The sequence below is a fragment of the Salarias fasciatus genome, chromosome 2 (genome assembly GCF_902148845.1).
Source record: "Salarias fasciatus chromosome 2, fSalaFa1.1, whole genome shotgun sequence".
NCBI lineage: Eukaryota > Metazoa > Chordata > Actinopteri > Blenniiformes > Blenniidae > Salarias > Salarias fasciatus.
The window spans coordinates 20690857-20708640 of record NC_043746.1 but is presented as its reverse complement, the minus strand read 5'-3'; the positions used below and the strand labels follow the sequence as shown (position 1 = coordinate 20708640).

The 17784-nt window shown below is 43.0% G+C and overlaps 1 protein-coding gene and 2 long non-coding RNA genes across 3 annotated transcripts; 1 reads left to right on the top strand and 2 right to left on the bottom strand.

The window, feature by feature from the left end:
- Positions 1–282: 282 nt before the first annotated feature.
- bend4 (BEN domain containing 4) lies at positions 283–10000 on the top strand. Its single transcript, XM_030114617.1, has 6 exons — positions 283–869; positions 4784–5359; positions 6586–6677; positions 6886–6912; positions 7045–7285; positions 8270–10000. The coding sequence occupies exons 1-6, from the start codon at positions 404–406 to the stop codon at positions 8500–8502; spliced, it is 1635 nt and encodes a 544-aa protein (XP_029970477.1). The 5' UTR covers positions 283–403; the 3' UTR covers positions 8503–10000.
- A 4238-nt stretch (positions 10001–14238) lies between these two features.
- LOC115401501 (uncharacterized) lies at positions 14239–16538 on the bottom strand. Its single transcript, XR_003932958.1, has 3 exons — positions 15679–16538; positions 15480–15551; positions 14239–15080 (listed from the first exon to the last, which is right to left on the bottom strand). It is a non-coding gene; the product is annotated as an uncharacterized LOC115401501 (long non-coding RNA).
- Positions 16539–16568: 30 nt separating this feature from the next.
- LOC115401508 (uncharacterized) lies at positions 16569–17133 on the bottom strand. Its single transcript, XR_003932959.1, has 3 exons — positions 17035–17133; positions 16776–16931; positions 16569–16649 (listed from the first exon to the last, which is right to left on the bottom strand). It is a non-coding gene; the product is annotated as an uncharacterized LOC115401508 (long non-coding RNA).
- Between the last annotated feature and the right edge of the window lie 651 nt (positions 17134–17784).

Here is a 17784-nt window from a genome sequence, read left to right as displayed (position 1 = left end):
CCTTTTCTTTTGTAGGATTTTTTTTTCTTTCCCTTTTCCTTTTTTTTTTAATTTCCAGATTGTACAGTTGCCACAGCGCCCCGTTGTTCTCCGTGAGGATGTTGGCTACAAAGGAGGCAGGCAGTGGCGCACAAGTCCCGCCTGCATTTCCCTTCGGATGAGTCTCACTGTCGGCGCTCCCGACTGGGGATTGGAGCGGCGACTTGTCAGTGAATTAGCCCACCCTTCCCACGGCGTGTGAGGGGGGGTGGGTGGGTGTGTGTGGAGGGGGGGGGGGGGGGGGGGGGGGAACCGAGCCAGACAGTGACGATCCGATCCCCCCTTCACTCATCAGCTGTCTGTCACACCAGCACGCCGCGACGCCGACGCGCAGCCATCCGCCGCGCGGTGACACCTGGCCGGGATGGAGGGGGAGATGCAGCCCGCGGACGAAGGGCCGTGCGCCTCGAAGATGTGCCGCCAGCAGCGGGGTCCCTACAGCACCCTGAAGCCCTTCCAGAGCGGCAAGCGCTCCGCGGGCAAGTCGCGCTTCGACTGGTCCGCCGTGGTGGAGGTTCCGCTGCTCGGCGACCAGCAGCAGTTCACTTTCCATCCCGAGCAGCCGCATCACTTCCAGCCGCTCCATCAGCACCAGCAGCGCCTGCAGCTGCTCCAGCAGACCAGCGTCGCGATCAGCAGCAGCCAGCAGCAGCTCCACCACCACCAGGCGCCCCGGCATCGGCTCCCCAGTGAGGCCCGGCCCAGCAGCAGGGTCCCGACTTCCACCTCAGCGGCGGCGGCGGCGTCCGCCGGTACCGGTCCCGGTACCCAGCCCGGCGGCGGAGCGGAGCCCCGGTTATCCCCAGACTGCACTTACGGGATCAGCACAGGTGGGTCTCAAACTTATCCAGAGTGAGTGAGGAGAGTGACTGCAGCTGCCTTTTTGTCATGACACTTTTACAGCCAATATCAATTTTCTATTTTTCATGTAGTTTTTTTTCAAGCAGGATCTGTTTGTATAAATCCTCCTTAAACTCACTCAACTTAAAAAAAAACAAAAAACAAATCCAGCATCTCTTTTGTTTTCTCCACATCACCTGAGCTTTCTGTTTTGTTCCTGTTTCTTCCCCCTTGTTTTTTTCTCTCTCTCTTCCTGTCAGCAGTGATTGATTTGCTCTTGTAATGAGAGCAGTCCTGATTCAATCTCCAGTGTGCATGTGCTAAAAATTACATTGGGTAATTGTCTGTCTGCGCCTGTGTGTTTACTTGTGTGTCCTTCTCTTGCGTGTGTTTGTGTGTTACACACACACACACACACACACACACACACACACACAAAAATCCTGTTGAAACACATTGTTCCCTGTTCAGATTTTCTCCTCAGCTGCGGTTCATTAGAGGGCTGTACAGGAAGAAATGTGTTCCCCATGTGGAGGGCGGGTCCATGGGAACCAACATTAAGATGAAAGCAATGAACCTAATCCAGGCGGTTGCGAAATTAAATATTAGACATCTCATCCTTTAATCAGATATTAATCTCTTTATCACTGCTGGCAGCACAGGCTCAATTTGCTGCTGGGTATTGTTGCTTTACAGACAATCAAGTGTTCAGCCTGAGCTCAGATTGCACCGTTATCACCTAATAAACAAACGAAAGGCTAAATCTGTGCTTCATGTGAACTTAACAAAAAGATATATTTATACATCTCAGTTGTGCAAAAAATAACCTCCAATGTTGTCGAGCAGATGATCCAGCCGTGGTTTGCATGTGATGCAAATGTCACTTACGAAATAATGACACTCAGCTGTATTTCATCTGGCCCGGAGATGCATCATCCAATCCCAGCTAAACGTGAGGGGCATTCGGGCCGATAATGACACATCAGAGTGTTTTTATCTGCACAATGGGCACAACTTAATGTTCCTCTCATTGGCTGGGGGGGGAGGAAAGGAGGGGGAGAAATAAAAAAAAAGAAACTTGATGTCCTTTCTTATGAAGAGAATCACCAGAGACCGTGGGACTCTGCAATCAGTTCAGCACACAATAACACAAATTGCATTGAAAAGCCTTTCCCAAAGAGTTGTGATTAAAATAAATGGGTCTCATAAATTTGCCTCTGCCGACCGTGTTGTTTTTAATGAAATTTTATGAGGCTCTCAGCTCTCAGAGCCACAGAACTGGTGAGAGAGGAGACGAGGGTGGGGTGGGGGGGCAGAGGGGAGGGGAGGGGGGGCTGTGTGAAGGCGAATGATATCAGATACATCTCAGCGGGTAAACAGAGACAGTACGCATATTAATAAATGCGACACATCTGCGCCAGGCTGATAGACACGTCTGAGCGAGTGGCAACGCAGCAATGGCGGCCTAGAACTCATTTTGTCTGTGCGTGTGTTTGTGTGTGTGTGTGTGTGTGTGTGTGTGTGTGTGTGTGTGTGTGTGTGTGTGTGTGTGTGTGTGAGGCCACTGGACTCATAATCATTACATGGAGGTGTGTGAGTTCATCTCATTGAGACGTGCCCAGACTACCAGCGAAAAGAGACACCGAGGTTTGTTTGTGGACAATAGCTCCCTGTGCTGATTTTCTTTGCTCGGCTGGCTTTGGTCTCAGCAGATACTGTGACTTTGGAATTTATTGACATCTGAATAAATCAGCATAATCAAGCCGGGATTGCTCTGAACACAGGAGCCTACTGTACTGTATGCCGCTGTAATCCTGCTACACAAACAGGAGGGAGGAAGGCAAGTAAAATTGTGTGAACATGAAACACGCTGCACGTGAGTCTCATCAAAGAAGCTCTATTTGATTCTCTCCTTTTTAAAGTTTAACTTCAAGATGCTTCATCCGGGAAAGAAAAACGATACTGTGACGGTCGTAGCATGGAGTTATTAGTTAACCTCAAGAACACAGTATAAACAGGCGTCACTAAAGATTAAACTAGCGTCCTTTCTCTCAGGTTAAAATAGAGTGTGTAGTTGGCTCTGTGGGCTGTTTCACTTGAAATGTTTTCCTCAGACTAATTGAACTGTCAACTCTTGGACTCATGGTGCGTTCACACCACTGGGATATCAGGAAGCTACTGTCCGGACGGTCCCACCTCCGAGCTGGAATCAGCCAGAAACAGCTGAGAGGTTCAGGTCCACGTAAAAAAAATATAACAAGTGATGTTTTTCACCTTTGTAAACACACAAGTGAAATTATGATAAAGTATGTAAAGGACATAACAGATGCTATCAGTGTGTATGTAGTGAAGTCAAATCTGATTCTCAGCTTCAAGTTGGACTCAGTCACACTGATAGACATATAATGAAGAGTTACAACAGGAAAAGGCTGAATGTCAGAGTCACAATAAGTCAATTAACCAGCTGGGATTAATATGTGTAACACATTTCATGATAATCAATCAGCAGAGCCTTGCAGATGAGCGTGTTAAACAATAATAATAATTAAAAAAAGACTGGAAATGTGTACCAACGTAAGAATGTTGCTATATAGCGTGACAGAGAATGAGCACTTCTGTTTCAGTACATTTTGTTGGTGATGTTGTCAACAGCGTCCGCCTCATTCATTCAGAAATCAGTTTGCATTTTAAATGAGTGGTTCTGAAGTGATCTGGCTTCGAGACCCACACACTCAAACGACAAAATGACCAGCAAACTGGGATGTACAGATGGAAAGATTAAACTTTTCAGCTGAATTTCAATGAGTTCTAAAACTTCCGCCTGGAGTTTCATGCACCAGAGGAGCACTTTCAGTATGTAGATCCAAATCTGGCTTCATCGCTGCTTTGAACTGTTTTTCATCTGTTCTATTCTCCGACTTGCTCCCTCTTCATCATGGCCAGTGTGAGATTTAGTGTCTTGACAGGAGATGTCCGTCCGACAATGCCGTGGATTCAGTAGAAAGCATTTGCCCCACTCAGGCTGAGTTTGTCAGCAGCAGTCTCACCTCGTCTCTGTTGCCCCCCTGAAGATAAAAGCAACAACTCAGAGGAGGATCTAGAACTATCACGAACATTAAAGAAGCCTGCATGAAAACTCAAGAAATGGAATCTAATTCAATTACAAGTGCTTCGTACTGCCTAGAGAGAGTTAATCTATTTAAAAAAAAAAACCCTCCACAAAACTGGAGCTGCCTACTATTCCTCTTTAAGAGTAGAAAACCAGAACAACCCAGGGTTCTCTTTGGCACAACAGCCAGGATCATTATCATTTATTAGAGGGAATAAATTTACCAGCACACTGGTAAACATATAGAGATGAGCTCCAGTAGGAGAAGACTGCATGTCTCACTGCTGCAGATTCAACCTGAGGTTCAGCATCTCGTCTGAAGACGCTTCTGAAGACTTCTTTCATCTGTTCGGGTTTCAGAAAGAGGACATGAGTACGTCTGTACTGCGAAAAGCTTGGCTTATATAAATGTTCTGTGTTTCTGAGCTGGGAATGATCTTGATTCTGTCGCCACCAAAGAAAACATTTTCCTTAAAGTTTGGTTGCTGTGGAAAGATCCCTTCAGGACTTTTCACTGGTGTTGATTTAAAAGTTCCTGCAGAAACTGAACAAACTGAAGCTGCTAATGAGAATTAATTACCGCCTGAGATGAGATGTTTTGTCCGCTGATTACACAGCGATTCAGCCTCAGCCTTATAAATGGGCCTTATACTGAGTGTTTTGTCAGCTGCTGTTTTCATAGAATGAACTTTTCTGGAACATAAGTCCAGAAAAAGCAGCTGGAATCAGTTTATTGATGCTGATCTAGAGAGTTTTCAGGCTCTCTGACACCTCTGTGTTCCTCCTTTGTTGTAGAAAACCGCTTCATCTTGGATGCCTTTGCTCAGCAGTGCAGTCGAGTCCTCAGCCTCCTCAACAATGGCCGCCTCCTGGAGCCCCCCTCCTCCTCATTTACCTCCAGCATCAAGCTGGAAGACGGGCCGGGGGACTCTCAGGGTCCCCAGTGCTCGTCGCTGGGGAAGTCCAAATCTGAGGAGAGCTCCTCCACCACGGACGCCGAGGAGGAGGCGCCGCCGCAAAGCCATCTCAACCAACAGCAGACCTCTGCCGTTCTCCGCATCTTCACAGACTCTCTACAGAACTACCTGCTCTCAGGGCCGCGCAGGCGGCAGCAGCAGCGTCTGGACGACGAGCAGTGTCCGGCAGCGGAGCCGGGCTCGGGCCTTTCCCCCCCACGACACAGCCTGGGGGGCTGGGGCTCCCCGACCCCGTCCGAGTCCTACGGCCACCCGTCGTCCACGCTGCCCGAGGAGGAGGAGGAGGAGGAGGAAGAGGAGAGCTGCTGCCCTCGCTGCCTGGAGCTGGAGCAGGAGGTGCTGTCTCTGCAGCAGGAAAACGAGGAGCTGCGCAATAAGCTGGAGAATATCCCAGGTGGAGTGATGGCACACAGTGACAATGGAGATACCAGCTTAAAGATCAGACTGGTTTAGAATCCATCCATCCATCCATCCATCCATCCATCCATCCATCTTTTCCCCCCTTAAATTTCAGCTGATTAAAAACTGACAGTCAGATAAATCAGAGCGCAGGAGGCCCCCTTGAGGAGATTCCCAGCATGTCGTTAAACTCTCAGGGGACTTTAGGTTCTGTAATTCACGTCGACGATGGAGCAAACCTCAGCCTCTTAGAAACTACACTGATAAACATAGGGCGAGTTCTCTCATATTCTTATAGTTGAAGACAGTGTCAAAGGAAATCCACTGTGTAACACGGAGCAGTGTCTGCCCATCAAACTTACAGCCTTACAGGCAGTTTGATGCCTAACCTAACCAATTGCAGCCCCTCAGCATGGACAGGTTGTCTTCAAACCGCAGGACTGATGTGAAAAGGACACAAGATCAGACCCAGTCACGCCTAATTGTGTTAACAAGCTTGTCTTTATTCATGCTCCACGCAGAAACCCCCCCAACCTTTAACATCTGACGATCATGCTTTTTCAGCAATTTATTAGCTACTCAACAAGAGAAAATTAAAAGCATCAAAAGAATCAAAAGCCGGTTCATTTAGATGCTTCCAATCTGATTTATCTTCTGCCCACCAGGCAGAAATCACCTTGGACACGTTGCCAGTCCATCACAGAGAGACATTCAAACAAATTCCCACCTCCAGAGTGACAGTCACACCTCTCATGCCCAAAAACAGTTTGAACTGTCAATGTTCAAATGTACTAATTATCAAGCAGTTTGATGCATTAAGCAGGTTTTTTTTTTTCAGTAATTTTCAGAAAGACTGTTGGTTGATTCCTGTTTCCTCCAGCTGTCTATCTAAACGCTTTCATTTTTCTTTAGAGCCTCTATTTTTGCAGACTTTCGTGCAGGCTCCGAAGCTTTCTGAGCTCCCCAGTGTCACACTAACCTCATTTCCACCACAGCAGCTTATTTCACCCTCACATGAGATCCTGTACACAGTCCATCCGATCTGATAATTACCAGACATTAGAGCCAGAATCTTCTCTTCAAGGTGGGAGGAAAGTGTTTCGGGGTTATTATTGTTTAATCACACACCAGATGGGGTGTTTCATTGCTTTTCTGGGGCGGGGTGAATTTTGCCCGTGTGTTTTTATTGCCGGTCACATGAGCTTGTGTTTTTCTGCGCAGTTCCCTGTCAAAATGTTCTTGACTACTTCAAGACTGTTCTTGAGTTTCACAACCAGCTGGTCCAGCCTCTACCAGAGGAGCCGCTCACCGAGGTAAGGAAACAGCCTCCTCCTCTCCCTCCTCCTCCTCCTCCTCATTTCTCACAGCTATTTAAAGCGTGCTTTATCTGTTGCACATTTAAAGGTGTAAAAAAAATCACCGAATTAGATAAATCATGCCTCGGAAATGCCTTCACGGTGATAATTATGCAATCAAGTGGTGTGTGAAAATGTGTAATTAAAATATGAGTCTATTATACAGGAAGAAGAACGGCAGACCGTGTTTGAGGTTCGTGTCTTGATTTATGGCTTTTATACAATAATATGCTCTGAAATTAAAACTACATACCCAGAGCATGCAATAACTTCAAATCCAGTTTTGAAAAGCTTCTTTTGACTCCTCTTCCTGTTCTCCCTGCAGGGCAGCAAGCAGCTCCTGGAGAACTACCCCCTCTTCATCACCAACAAGCAGTGGGACGAGGCCGTCAACTCCTCCAAGAAGGACGGCAGGCGGCTGCTGCGCTACCTGATCCGCTACGTCTTCACCACAGACGAGCTCAAGTTCTCCTGCGGTCTGGGCAAAAGGAAGCGTTCCGTCCACTCAGGAGACCCGGGCCTGGAGAGACGACCTCTCAACCCCGTCAAAGTCAGCTGCCTCAGAGGTGAGCGACCCGAATGCTCTCACTCAGGCGACATCCCGCTTCACCCTGCTTTATTTACCTGCCTGGAGAATTATATGGACTTCGCTGAACTTTTCAGGGATATAAAATGTTGCATGACTCATCCTCACTAGTGCTCTCCACCTCAGTGAGTTATGGCGTCAGAGCAGCAGTTGTCTTCTGGGCTTTTACAGTAGAATCCGTGCATAAATCTTCAAATAATAATAGGATGTGGACGACCTCAAAACTTTAAAATCACCACAAAAAAAGTCAGAAATAAAGCAAATGACGTAAAATGACGTGAACCAGCCCAGAAAGTAGTATTATCTGGGAGCTGATTCCACATCAGAGAAGCCTGATCACTCAGACTCAGCTTCCCAGTCTGATTTTAGAAATTTAAGAAACCTCCAACAAGACAACACCCGCCCTGGACTTCTGATGGGTATATAAGCGTTTTGGCTCTTTGTTTCTGTAAGAAAGTACCATTGAATCAATCAGACTTCAAACTGAAATCACTGTCCAGTTTTGATTCATCATTTAGTTTGATTTTCAGTCCTTAATCGTATTTTTTATGAAAACAATATGAAGACATTTTACAGGTAAAACTGAAAATATAGATGCTTTACATGAATCATGAAGAATAAGCATGTATCACTGGGCATAACACAAGACAGGGGTGAGAGCAGGTTGAGCATCGGTTTCACATCGAAGAAAGTCATTTCGGCCAAAGCTTAATGCAGAATACTTTTTATTAAATGATCACTCTGGTGCCAAGTATGGGATTCAAATTTCCTCTCTATTAAAAATAATCCATGTTGTGTGGTGTTTTGACTGACAGATTTCTTTTTAGTGTATGAAAATCTTTCATTTGCCTTTCATCTGTTCCTGAATTAAAGGTTCATTTTCCTTTTGACACCCAGGTTTTAGATCTAGATCTTGTGACGTTCCAGATTCTGAGTTGAAAGCTTCGTTTCTCTCTCCCGGCAGAGTTTATCCGGATGCACTGTGCCTCAAACCCGGACTGGTGGATGCCTTCGGAGGAGCAGATCAACAAAGTGTTCAGCGACGCGGTGGGCCACGCCCGCCAGGGCCGGGCGGTGGGCACCTTCCTGAGCAGCAGCGGCAGCAGCACCAGCAGCCTCTACACGGACGCCTTCGAGTGGCAGCTGTCGCAGGACGAACTGTCTCTGAAGGGCTGCCAGAACGGCCAGTCGGATTGAAGAGGGACGGAAAATAAACAAACCCACTGTTAAATGCTTGAAATGTAGCTGTACAACAACATATCCCAAAACGCAGACCTTATCCTGTCACTTTACACAGTGAAGAAAACATTCCAGAGGTTTATCACAGAAGTATACCGACAGTCCTCTTTTTCTGATAGTTTTATAGCTTTTATTGCCATTTTTATACCTGAAGTTTAGTCTGTTCAGAAGTTTGACTCTTTAAATTTTCCAGTTTGAGTCTTCCATAAGCTCCTCTTTCTGTGGTTTCATGCTGTGTCACTACATCTGACGGTTGTTTTGTGTTTCCATCATCGGGGAAATGGTTTGATTTAATGGCCACAATCACAGACTTCCGTCCATCTCTGCCTCTGCACGCGTTCCTTCTGGAAAGTAGCACTTAGATGTTTTGTTTTTCGTCACTGCCGAAGCACCTTTTCTTCTACAGGAGTGCCTCTGAGGAGAGTTCTGTTCACGTTAGCTCTGCACGTTCAGTCGTTTTCAATCAGTTCTGATGTGCCCTGTTTTATATCTCACTTTAGGTAAAAAAAAAAAAAAAAAGAAAGTTTGATGAAATTAAGCTCACGTCCAGCTTCTTTTGTCCAATTCCCAAAGTATTTGTGTGGAAATAATCACTTTAAAAGAGGCACACAAGCATCTGCGCCATGTTTTGAACTAATTGCTGTTTAATTTGCAGCACAACAACTTTTCCTCGTCTTTATCTGTGACATATCAACTGTTAAATAATTGTCTGTAATTCACATGAAGACTGTGGCAGCATTCTAATGCAGATTCTATATAATTAAATTATTGTTCACACTTGCACTCGACTGTGGAGGTGCCAGAAAAATAAGAAAACTTTTAAGAAAATCCCGAAGCTCTCAATAATCATTTTGATGTCAGCGTGTATCAAAGCTTCCAGTTCAAGGTAGCTCCCATATGAAAATGCCTTAAGTCTGTTAGAAAACCAACAAAAAGTGTTTCTGCCTCAAACTAAAGTTCTTATGTATAAATTCTTATCTGGATGGCTAAAAGAAACAAGAGCATTTCTCCCTTTCTGGACTCTTATTTGCACTTTCAGGCGTCTCACTGCAGCGAGATGCTCCTGAGCCGAGTTTAATCATTTCTGTCGTTCAGCTTTTTGTTTGAATCGTCGCTCAGTATTTCCGCTCCGTCGCCCTGTTTCCTGCGTTTGAATGTACCACACCGCCACGTCGACAGTGCTGTGTAAATGTGTAATATAAAGTACAGTTATCGTGCGAGGTGTCTCCCTCTTTAAGAAGCCAAGTAGAGAAGTGCCACAGAAACCTTAAAGCAGTCGGATTCTGTCGTTGTGTTGCTGTTCTGAATGTGAGCGTTGGTTTGTATTTACTCCTTTACCCTCAAAAGTGGCTGTTATCAACACTGTGAAGCATCAGTCGGATTTTTACGGATATAACGGTTTCTGTTTTTTTTTTTTTTTTAATTTATGTTGAATAAAATAAGCACTGAAGATGAAAACATGCTTATTTCTGAATCATCATTGTAGTTCAGAAAAAAAAACAAAAAAACACAATCGAGACTTCACTGAGAAAACAAAGGGTATACATATAAAAAAAAGAATTGATTGACTTTCTGTGTGGAGTTTGCATGTTCTCTCTTTACATGCATGGTGTTCATTTTCTCTCACTGTCTTAACTGGCGACCCTAAATGTACCTGTAAGTGTTTGTGGCAGTCTCTCTCTCTCTCTCTCTCTCTCTCTCTCTCTCTCTGTCTGACAGACTTTGGCCTGCAGAGGCTCTAGTCTGAATTTACTGTCAGCTGAGATCAGCTCCAGCTTAAATTAGATTAACTGATACTGAAGATGAATGACAAGAGCTCGATGACAGTCCTCCAAAAAATGAAGCGCTCTCGACAAGACAAACATCCAGTCGAGCTCATGAGGGTCTAATTATTCGTTTCTGGGGTGCAGGGAGTTTCACGATCAGAGCACCAAGATTGTTGTTTAAATACTGTCATTAAGAAGCTCATCTCCTCCGCTCAGCACTGTCTTCACTCAGATACTTTTGGTTTTATCCTAAACATTATCTTAACATTTGCATTAGTCTCTGTTATTCTTAAAACTACAATCCTAAAAAACTGTTTAAAGAAAATTGTAATCGCAGTTCTGCAGCAAGTTCAAGTGAAAATGAGTTAAAGGGCAACTTCGGTTTTTTGACACCTGGACCTTATTTCTAGGTGTGTGCATGCTCATATACTCACTCAGACAAACATCGTGCAGCTCGGAGTCCTTCAGAAGTTATTTAGATCCAACCGATGTAGCCGCACTTAGCGGGGGCCACGGCAGGGGAGCTTCAGAGCGGGACATAATCTCTGCAAAGTCGCTCATTTCGGCTGTATTTCTTCATCCATCGCCAGTGTTATCATAAAGTCAGCATGTCTACCGTCTTCAGGTGAGTCAGCTGACAGTTTTCGCTAACTTAGCCACAATTAGCTCAGATGGGAACGTTGCGGAGCTCTTCTCCCCAGCAGAGAGGCACTTTGAGTCGGCCTCGGCTGTCACGGTGCCCCGGCGTCTGACTTCCAGGGGCCGAGTTGGAAAATGGCCCTCAGCTGCTCCACGGAGGCTCCGGACACCGGTGAAGATGCACGGCTCGCTGGGCCGCTGGATGTCTCTCCTCGCCGGGAGGAAGCGTATCTCCGCTCCCCAGCCGCGCCGCGGCCGGAGCTCTGTCCTCAGCGGGAGAATCCAGATCTCCGCCGCCCGACGGATGCGCGCTCCGAGCCAGGCCGCATGACACCGCCGGAGGCCCCTCTTCCGACCGAAAGGCAACCCAGCGCCGATGGAGGAAAAAATACAGCCGAAATGAGCGACTTTGCAGAGATTATGTCCCGCTCTGAAGCTCCATTGCCGTGGCCCCCGCTAAGTGCGGCTACATCGGTTGGATCTTAGTAACTTCTGAAGGACTCCGAGCTGCACGATGTTTGTCTGAGTGAGTATATGAGCATGCACACACCTATAAATAAGGTCCAGATGTCAAAAAACCGAAGTTGCCCTTTAATATGTACAGACGGAGTCAAAGAAGGGATAATGGCAACGTTTAGGTCAAATCAATATTCAGTGTGATCAACCGTTTCTCTTCTGACTTTGCAGCATTTTTCATATCTGAAATAGTGTTGCAATGTAGAATATGTTCAGTAATGTGAGCTCCTATAAGCTGAGCGGAATCTTACCCAGACTCATTATCAAACACAGCAGCAGCACAGCAGTAATGTCAGTGTTTTCTTCTTATATGTTCAGGTAAAGGTCACTTACAGCTGTTGACTGTAGCTTATATTCTCACTGTAATTTACATTTCGTTCAGTTCTAAAAGTGTGCCTTTGCATAAAGACAGTAACTTCACTTCTTGAGAAAAATCACAGGAAATAAGGCTGATAAACCATTCAAAGAGAGAACAGCACATGTGAGACATCCCAGCAACCAGGCTCCTTCATATCTTAAAAATAATTGTTAAGATGTCAGAGTGCTGCTTACTGGGGCCTTGTAGATTTTGCTTAAGTATAATGAGATCTAGAGTTTCAGCTACCTGGTCCTCTCACGTGGAACCAAATCCAAGTTTCAGTGTGGGAGAATAAAACTGCTATTTTTTGTTTTTAATAAAGCTTTCAGTAAGGATTGGTTCAAGTCACCCTGGACCACTTTCTAGTTGATCTGATTTCGGTTTATCCTGCTGGGAGACCTTCTTTAATGCTCCAGTTGTCTCTCGTCTCTGTTGCTTCCTGCAGGATGTCTGATGAAGGAGCCGTCACTGCAGGTATGAAGAATATGAACTACGAAGAATATGCTGTCTGGTGTCAACATGATTACTTTTCTGTTTTCTCTTTCAAAGTATTAGACGATAAATCCCATTAAACCACACTGTTCATTAAAAAATATCAACATAAATGTGTTTGAATTTACAGCCAATAAAAAGGATGATATTTGTTATACTGATTAGAACCTTGTCATTTCAAATGAGAGGGTCTGCTGCTGTTATGACATTCAATGATTTGCTCCAACGCAAAGATTATTATTAAAATGATTCCTTTTCATTACACTCTGAACAATATGTTGGTGATAAAAAATAAAGTGTGTTTTAGAAAAATAACTATAGTTGTTCCTTCCATTTATTCATATTTAACATGATTTCTCAAAATCGTGAGGAAAAAAATTATACTTACTGAAATTATACTCTGAAAAGATTTGGGTCATTCCACTGTGTTATGAAGGTGTCCACCGTGTTATCCAAATTAGGATAACACGATGGACAGTAACACGGTGGACATTTTACAACAAAAATAGCTTTCAGCCTAGCTTCATTAGCATTTAAACTAACAGGACTTTGGATAGTTGACAAGAAACCAACATTTTTACCCAGGAACCTTTTAAAATTATGATATTTGATAATTTTCTTCATGAAAACGGGATAACACGGTGGACATTTTATGACTGACCACATTAGATCTTCATCATAAAAGAGTAACTATAATAAAATTAACAAAAGAAAAGTGAGTAATCTTACCACTATTGAATTTCCCTCCTCTGGAATGACATCACATCAAAAGATTGCATCATGATGAGGTGGGTGGAGCCTTCTAAATGTACAGTAACTTAGGATAACACGGTCGACACTAAATCCAGGGACAAATATTAAACTGCAATTTTGGACAAAAATATAATTTTTTGCTGATGAAATTATCAAATATATAAAGAACCCTTTATAGCTGAATAAAAATATCCATAAATATTTTGGGGAAAAAAAACCCAACAACATAATTTTCTTGAACGAAACAGTGCAAAGGGCACTGGGGACATGGCAAAATAGCACATTTTTAATTTTTCAACTGGTATTTTAAAAAACTTTTATGAGTTATATCCTTGTGCTTTTAAAAGATAATTGGTGAAATTTAAATTTCACTAAAATAGAACGTTTTTTTAATTCTATTATTTTCATAAAATACAGCTGGATTTAGGCTGGGAACGCAAAAGGCACCGCATTTAAAGAATAACCCATAGATGGGTAGATAGACAGATAGATAGATAGATAGATAGTTCTATTAATGACAGTGAGTGATTAAAATATAAAGGCATTAGTTATATCTTTATATGTTTCACAATAGAGAAAGTGACAGTGCACTCTAATAAATAAAGCACTGTGCCAACACAAAAACTTGTGTTAACGTTTTCCACTAGAATTTTTAAGTTGAACCAATTGCTGGCATAATTACATTAATTCAAAGCAATTTTTTGAGTACGTTGAATTACCTTTTAGTACGCACTAAAACACATTTCTTAGTACACTGAACTTAATAATTATAAACATGGATGCAATTATTTAAGTTGAACCAATAGAATGTTTTAAGTAAGGTGAAGAAGCTTTTAGGCCACAATGAAACATATTTCTTGTACACTGAATTTAATAATTGTCAACATGGATGCAAATGTTTAAGTTGATCCAATAGAATCTTTTAAGTTAGTTGAAGAAGCTTTTTGGCCACAGTAAAACACATTTCTTAGTACATTGAACTTAATTCAGTTGATCTCTGCAAGCGTGAGGGAAAATAGCTCTGACAGCAAGAAGATGACAAACACCTTCTGAACGGTTGTATTAGGCGTATCTACAAACATGAAGGGGATGTCAAAACACGGCAACTGGCCAGCAGCTAAGGAATTCTTTCCTGCTGCTCAAAATGAAGAAAAAATCAGACAGAAATAATCACATTTATAAGAAACATTTATTAAAGTTAACATCAATAAATCCTTAGTGGCAATAAATCCTTACAAGTGCAAACAGCAAATACACTAACACCGTCACAGAACACAGGCAGAAATAAAAAACAAGCAGGTGTGAGTGTTTGTGATGTAAGCATCTCACTCAAGCAAGGTTGATGAACTCTGCTCTGAAGATTGGTCTTGATGAAGATTAAGAGCATAGATTATTCCCATGAGCAAGGCACAGGATCTGGCGACATCAATCCCCTGCAGGATCTTGTTTCCCTCATTGACGATGGTTGCATGTCCATTACCAATGATGGCAATCTTCATCACATGTGTAACCTGCCTCAGCTCTAACTGTTAGTGGTAAAAACTGGGAGATACAGATATTTTTTCCATCAATGCATCAATTACCTCACGGACCAGTATCAGAAGGTTCTAGGTCGCTACAGGAGAAAGGGAGGCTTGACAAACTGCAATGAGTGACGGAATAAAGAACTTCACACACTTCAAAGATAAGTTGATAAATGATTGTATTGAACAAGAATAGTTGAAGAAGAAGAAGAAAAAAAAAATAAATTCAACAAAACAATTCTTTCTGCTTTTCAGCTCTTCAAACATGAAATATGACCCACGATCCGCAAATAAATCAGTTTCTATCAAAATCAGAGTCTCTGGTTCTTTCCTTGGGTTGGCCCGCCACAACCACTGAGGTCCCGTGTTACCTTACAGACACAAGATGAGTCCCCAGTAGAAGATTTCTTCAAGGTCAGCACAGGAGTCCATAACAAAGGAAGGGGATTAAAACAAAAGGAAAAGACGAGGAAAAGAAAAAGACCCGGCCTGTAAAGGCCAAGAACAGGGTCAATGTGTGGTTCTCATAAACAAAATATACTTTTAAATTTAAACAGATACAAACACACATTCTTATGCAAATACTTTTTAACACAGCTTCTTATAATTAATTTAACCACTTCTTTTACTGTAAATTCAATGAACTGAATACATTTCTGAGTTTAAACATGAAGCAAAATAGTTGAACATTTCATTTCCCTCTTTTATCTTTTCCTACTGCCACTCAAAAAAAACAACACAGAATGAGGGCAACTGTAAACAAACACTGTCATACAAAACATTTTAACCACCACATTCATTGAAGTAACTCATTGATCCATATTAACATTTACAGAAACAGCACATTTCACTCCATTCATAAGACTAACTTCAACAAAATTTACTCACCAGAGGCTCACAGTTCACACACACTCCAGGCACAAGGCACAATACAGGGCTCTCATCAGTCCAGGATCCACGCTTTTAAGAAACAAGTGACATGAGGATTCAGTAATGTGTAACCTTTACAGCTTAGCCTGGGATGTGGCTAATGACTGGAGCTAGCGCCGCATGCTAGCGCCGAATGCTAACGCCAAATGCTACTCACGTTCTCCTCCGTTTCCGTTGTTAACCACACGGTCCGCTCATCTACCATGAAAAGAGAAGGGCTCCACTCTTTGCTCCAACCATAAAAGTGGCTTAGACTTGGAAAATCTGGCTCTTTTAGACAAAAAAAACCGGCGTAGTCTGCAGCAGAAGCTAACAAGCGCTGCCTCTAACACGATGCGGCAGACAGAGAGAAAAAACCGGAAGCTCTCAGGCACGTACGCCCTGCTGTCGTCTGATTGGTTACACCATTACATCATCTCCTCATGTCACCCGAATCTTTTACACACATCTTTTGCCACACTTGAAATGAAATAAAATACTCTTTTTTAAACAAATAAACTTCTCTGTGTTGATCTTTTTAATCTTTTAACATATTTATGATTTTTACCCATAAATCCTATTTATTCACTATTTATTCAGGACTGTAACTTATTTGTCACATGAAGAAAAATATGAATTTATTAATTTATTGATCTAATAAATCAATTGGTGAGCTGGACTGTTCATGAGGCCTGGTAACCTGGGTTACACATGCATGGAGAGGTCTTCGTCCAGCTCCTCCACATCCTTGCAGAAGCAATAAGGTGTTAGAATCAGGTTTTAACTTATTCCTTTTTTGTTTTTTCATGTTTCAGCTTCTGTTTAGATCTTTTAATCGTTTAGGTTTAGTGATGCCCAGGTGAAGGCGAGCTCATAATCTGGATGGATGGAGAATGAGCAACTGTTGTCCTGTGTCGCTGATTTCTCTAACACTTTCACTGTTTCCAGGTCATTCCTTTCAAAGGATTACCTCTATATCTGATAGTGAACACCCACCAGGACCCGCTACACAAGCAACTCAACCAAGATTCAAAACAAGTGTCATCAAGTACTTACGCAGTACTGTTTGAAAAGGTCCTCTTCCTTCTCTCCAAGATCGACTATGAGGCAGCAAATGGCAATTTCTCTCCACTTTTCAACCATGTTGTCCTGGTTCACAGAATAGATAAAAAAAACAAAATAAGATGCAAGCCCCACCCAAAATCATGACAACATGAAACAGTTAGCAGACACATATCTAAAATAAAGGTCTATTTGTAACAAAGTTGATTATACCTCAAGGAGCATGTCCTTAATGTGTCTTATCTTCATGCCTGCAGCTCCTCCTCTTGATTGGGTCAAGGCTATCAGTTTTGGGGTGCACTGGTCCAGCTTGGCCAGAAAGGTCGATTCACAGCTGATTGTTGTTATCCTCTTGAACTCTTCACATATCTACAGGGCACACCAGGATGAGAACCAAACATGAATCATTGAATCAATCAGCAGTGGAAAAATAATGGTTTAAAAAAACAGTTATACACTTCTTCACACTCACTTCAGAAGAATAACCAAATCCACAACACCTGGATACCAGGTGAAGACAAAGCCAGTTTTTTTGGTCCTCGCAAGGCCCACAGGAAGGTGGCTGAAGACCTAAGTAGGGAAATAAAGGATAAGTAAATTAAGTAAAAGCACAGTTTTAAACATGCATATAAGAAACCTTACAAAACATTTAAATGAACTTAATTACTTAATTACTATTCTTTCTAATACAATGCAAAATGCCAGTTTTCTTATGGCCTGTGTACTTATCACTTCAACTCAAACATAAATGTACAGTCCTCTTTTTTAATTAATTCTCACATTAGCTGTTTTAACGTCAATATTAATTTATTTACATGTACAAATGAAATATGGTTCTTTGCAACCGACTGATTGCAATAGTAACTTGTTTGCTGCAGGGGGGGAGCAGAATGCGGAAAATGTGGAATGAGGGGGTAAAGTTTTTAGAGTGCGCGAAAAAAAACAAAACAAACAAAAAAAAAAACTCGTGGTCGCCCGTTCAAAAACGGCGCACAGCTCCGGACACGCTGTCTGGACAGTGGACACGCACCGCATGCAGTAAGCCCAGCGTGCAGGGACATGATGCACGGAATCTGAAACGACAGAACGCGTACGTGCGGCGCTATGCTGTCAAGCTAAGGCTTTAGAAACTCTGAACGGAGAGGAAATGGGGGTCCTGGCATGTTTACCTGGTTAATGAAATGCGGAAATGAACGGGATAACTTTAAGTGTGCGCTGCCTG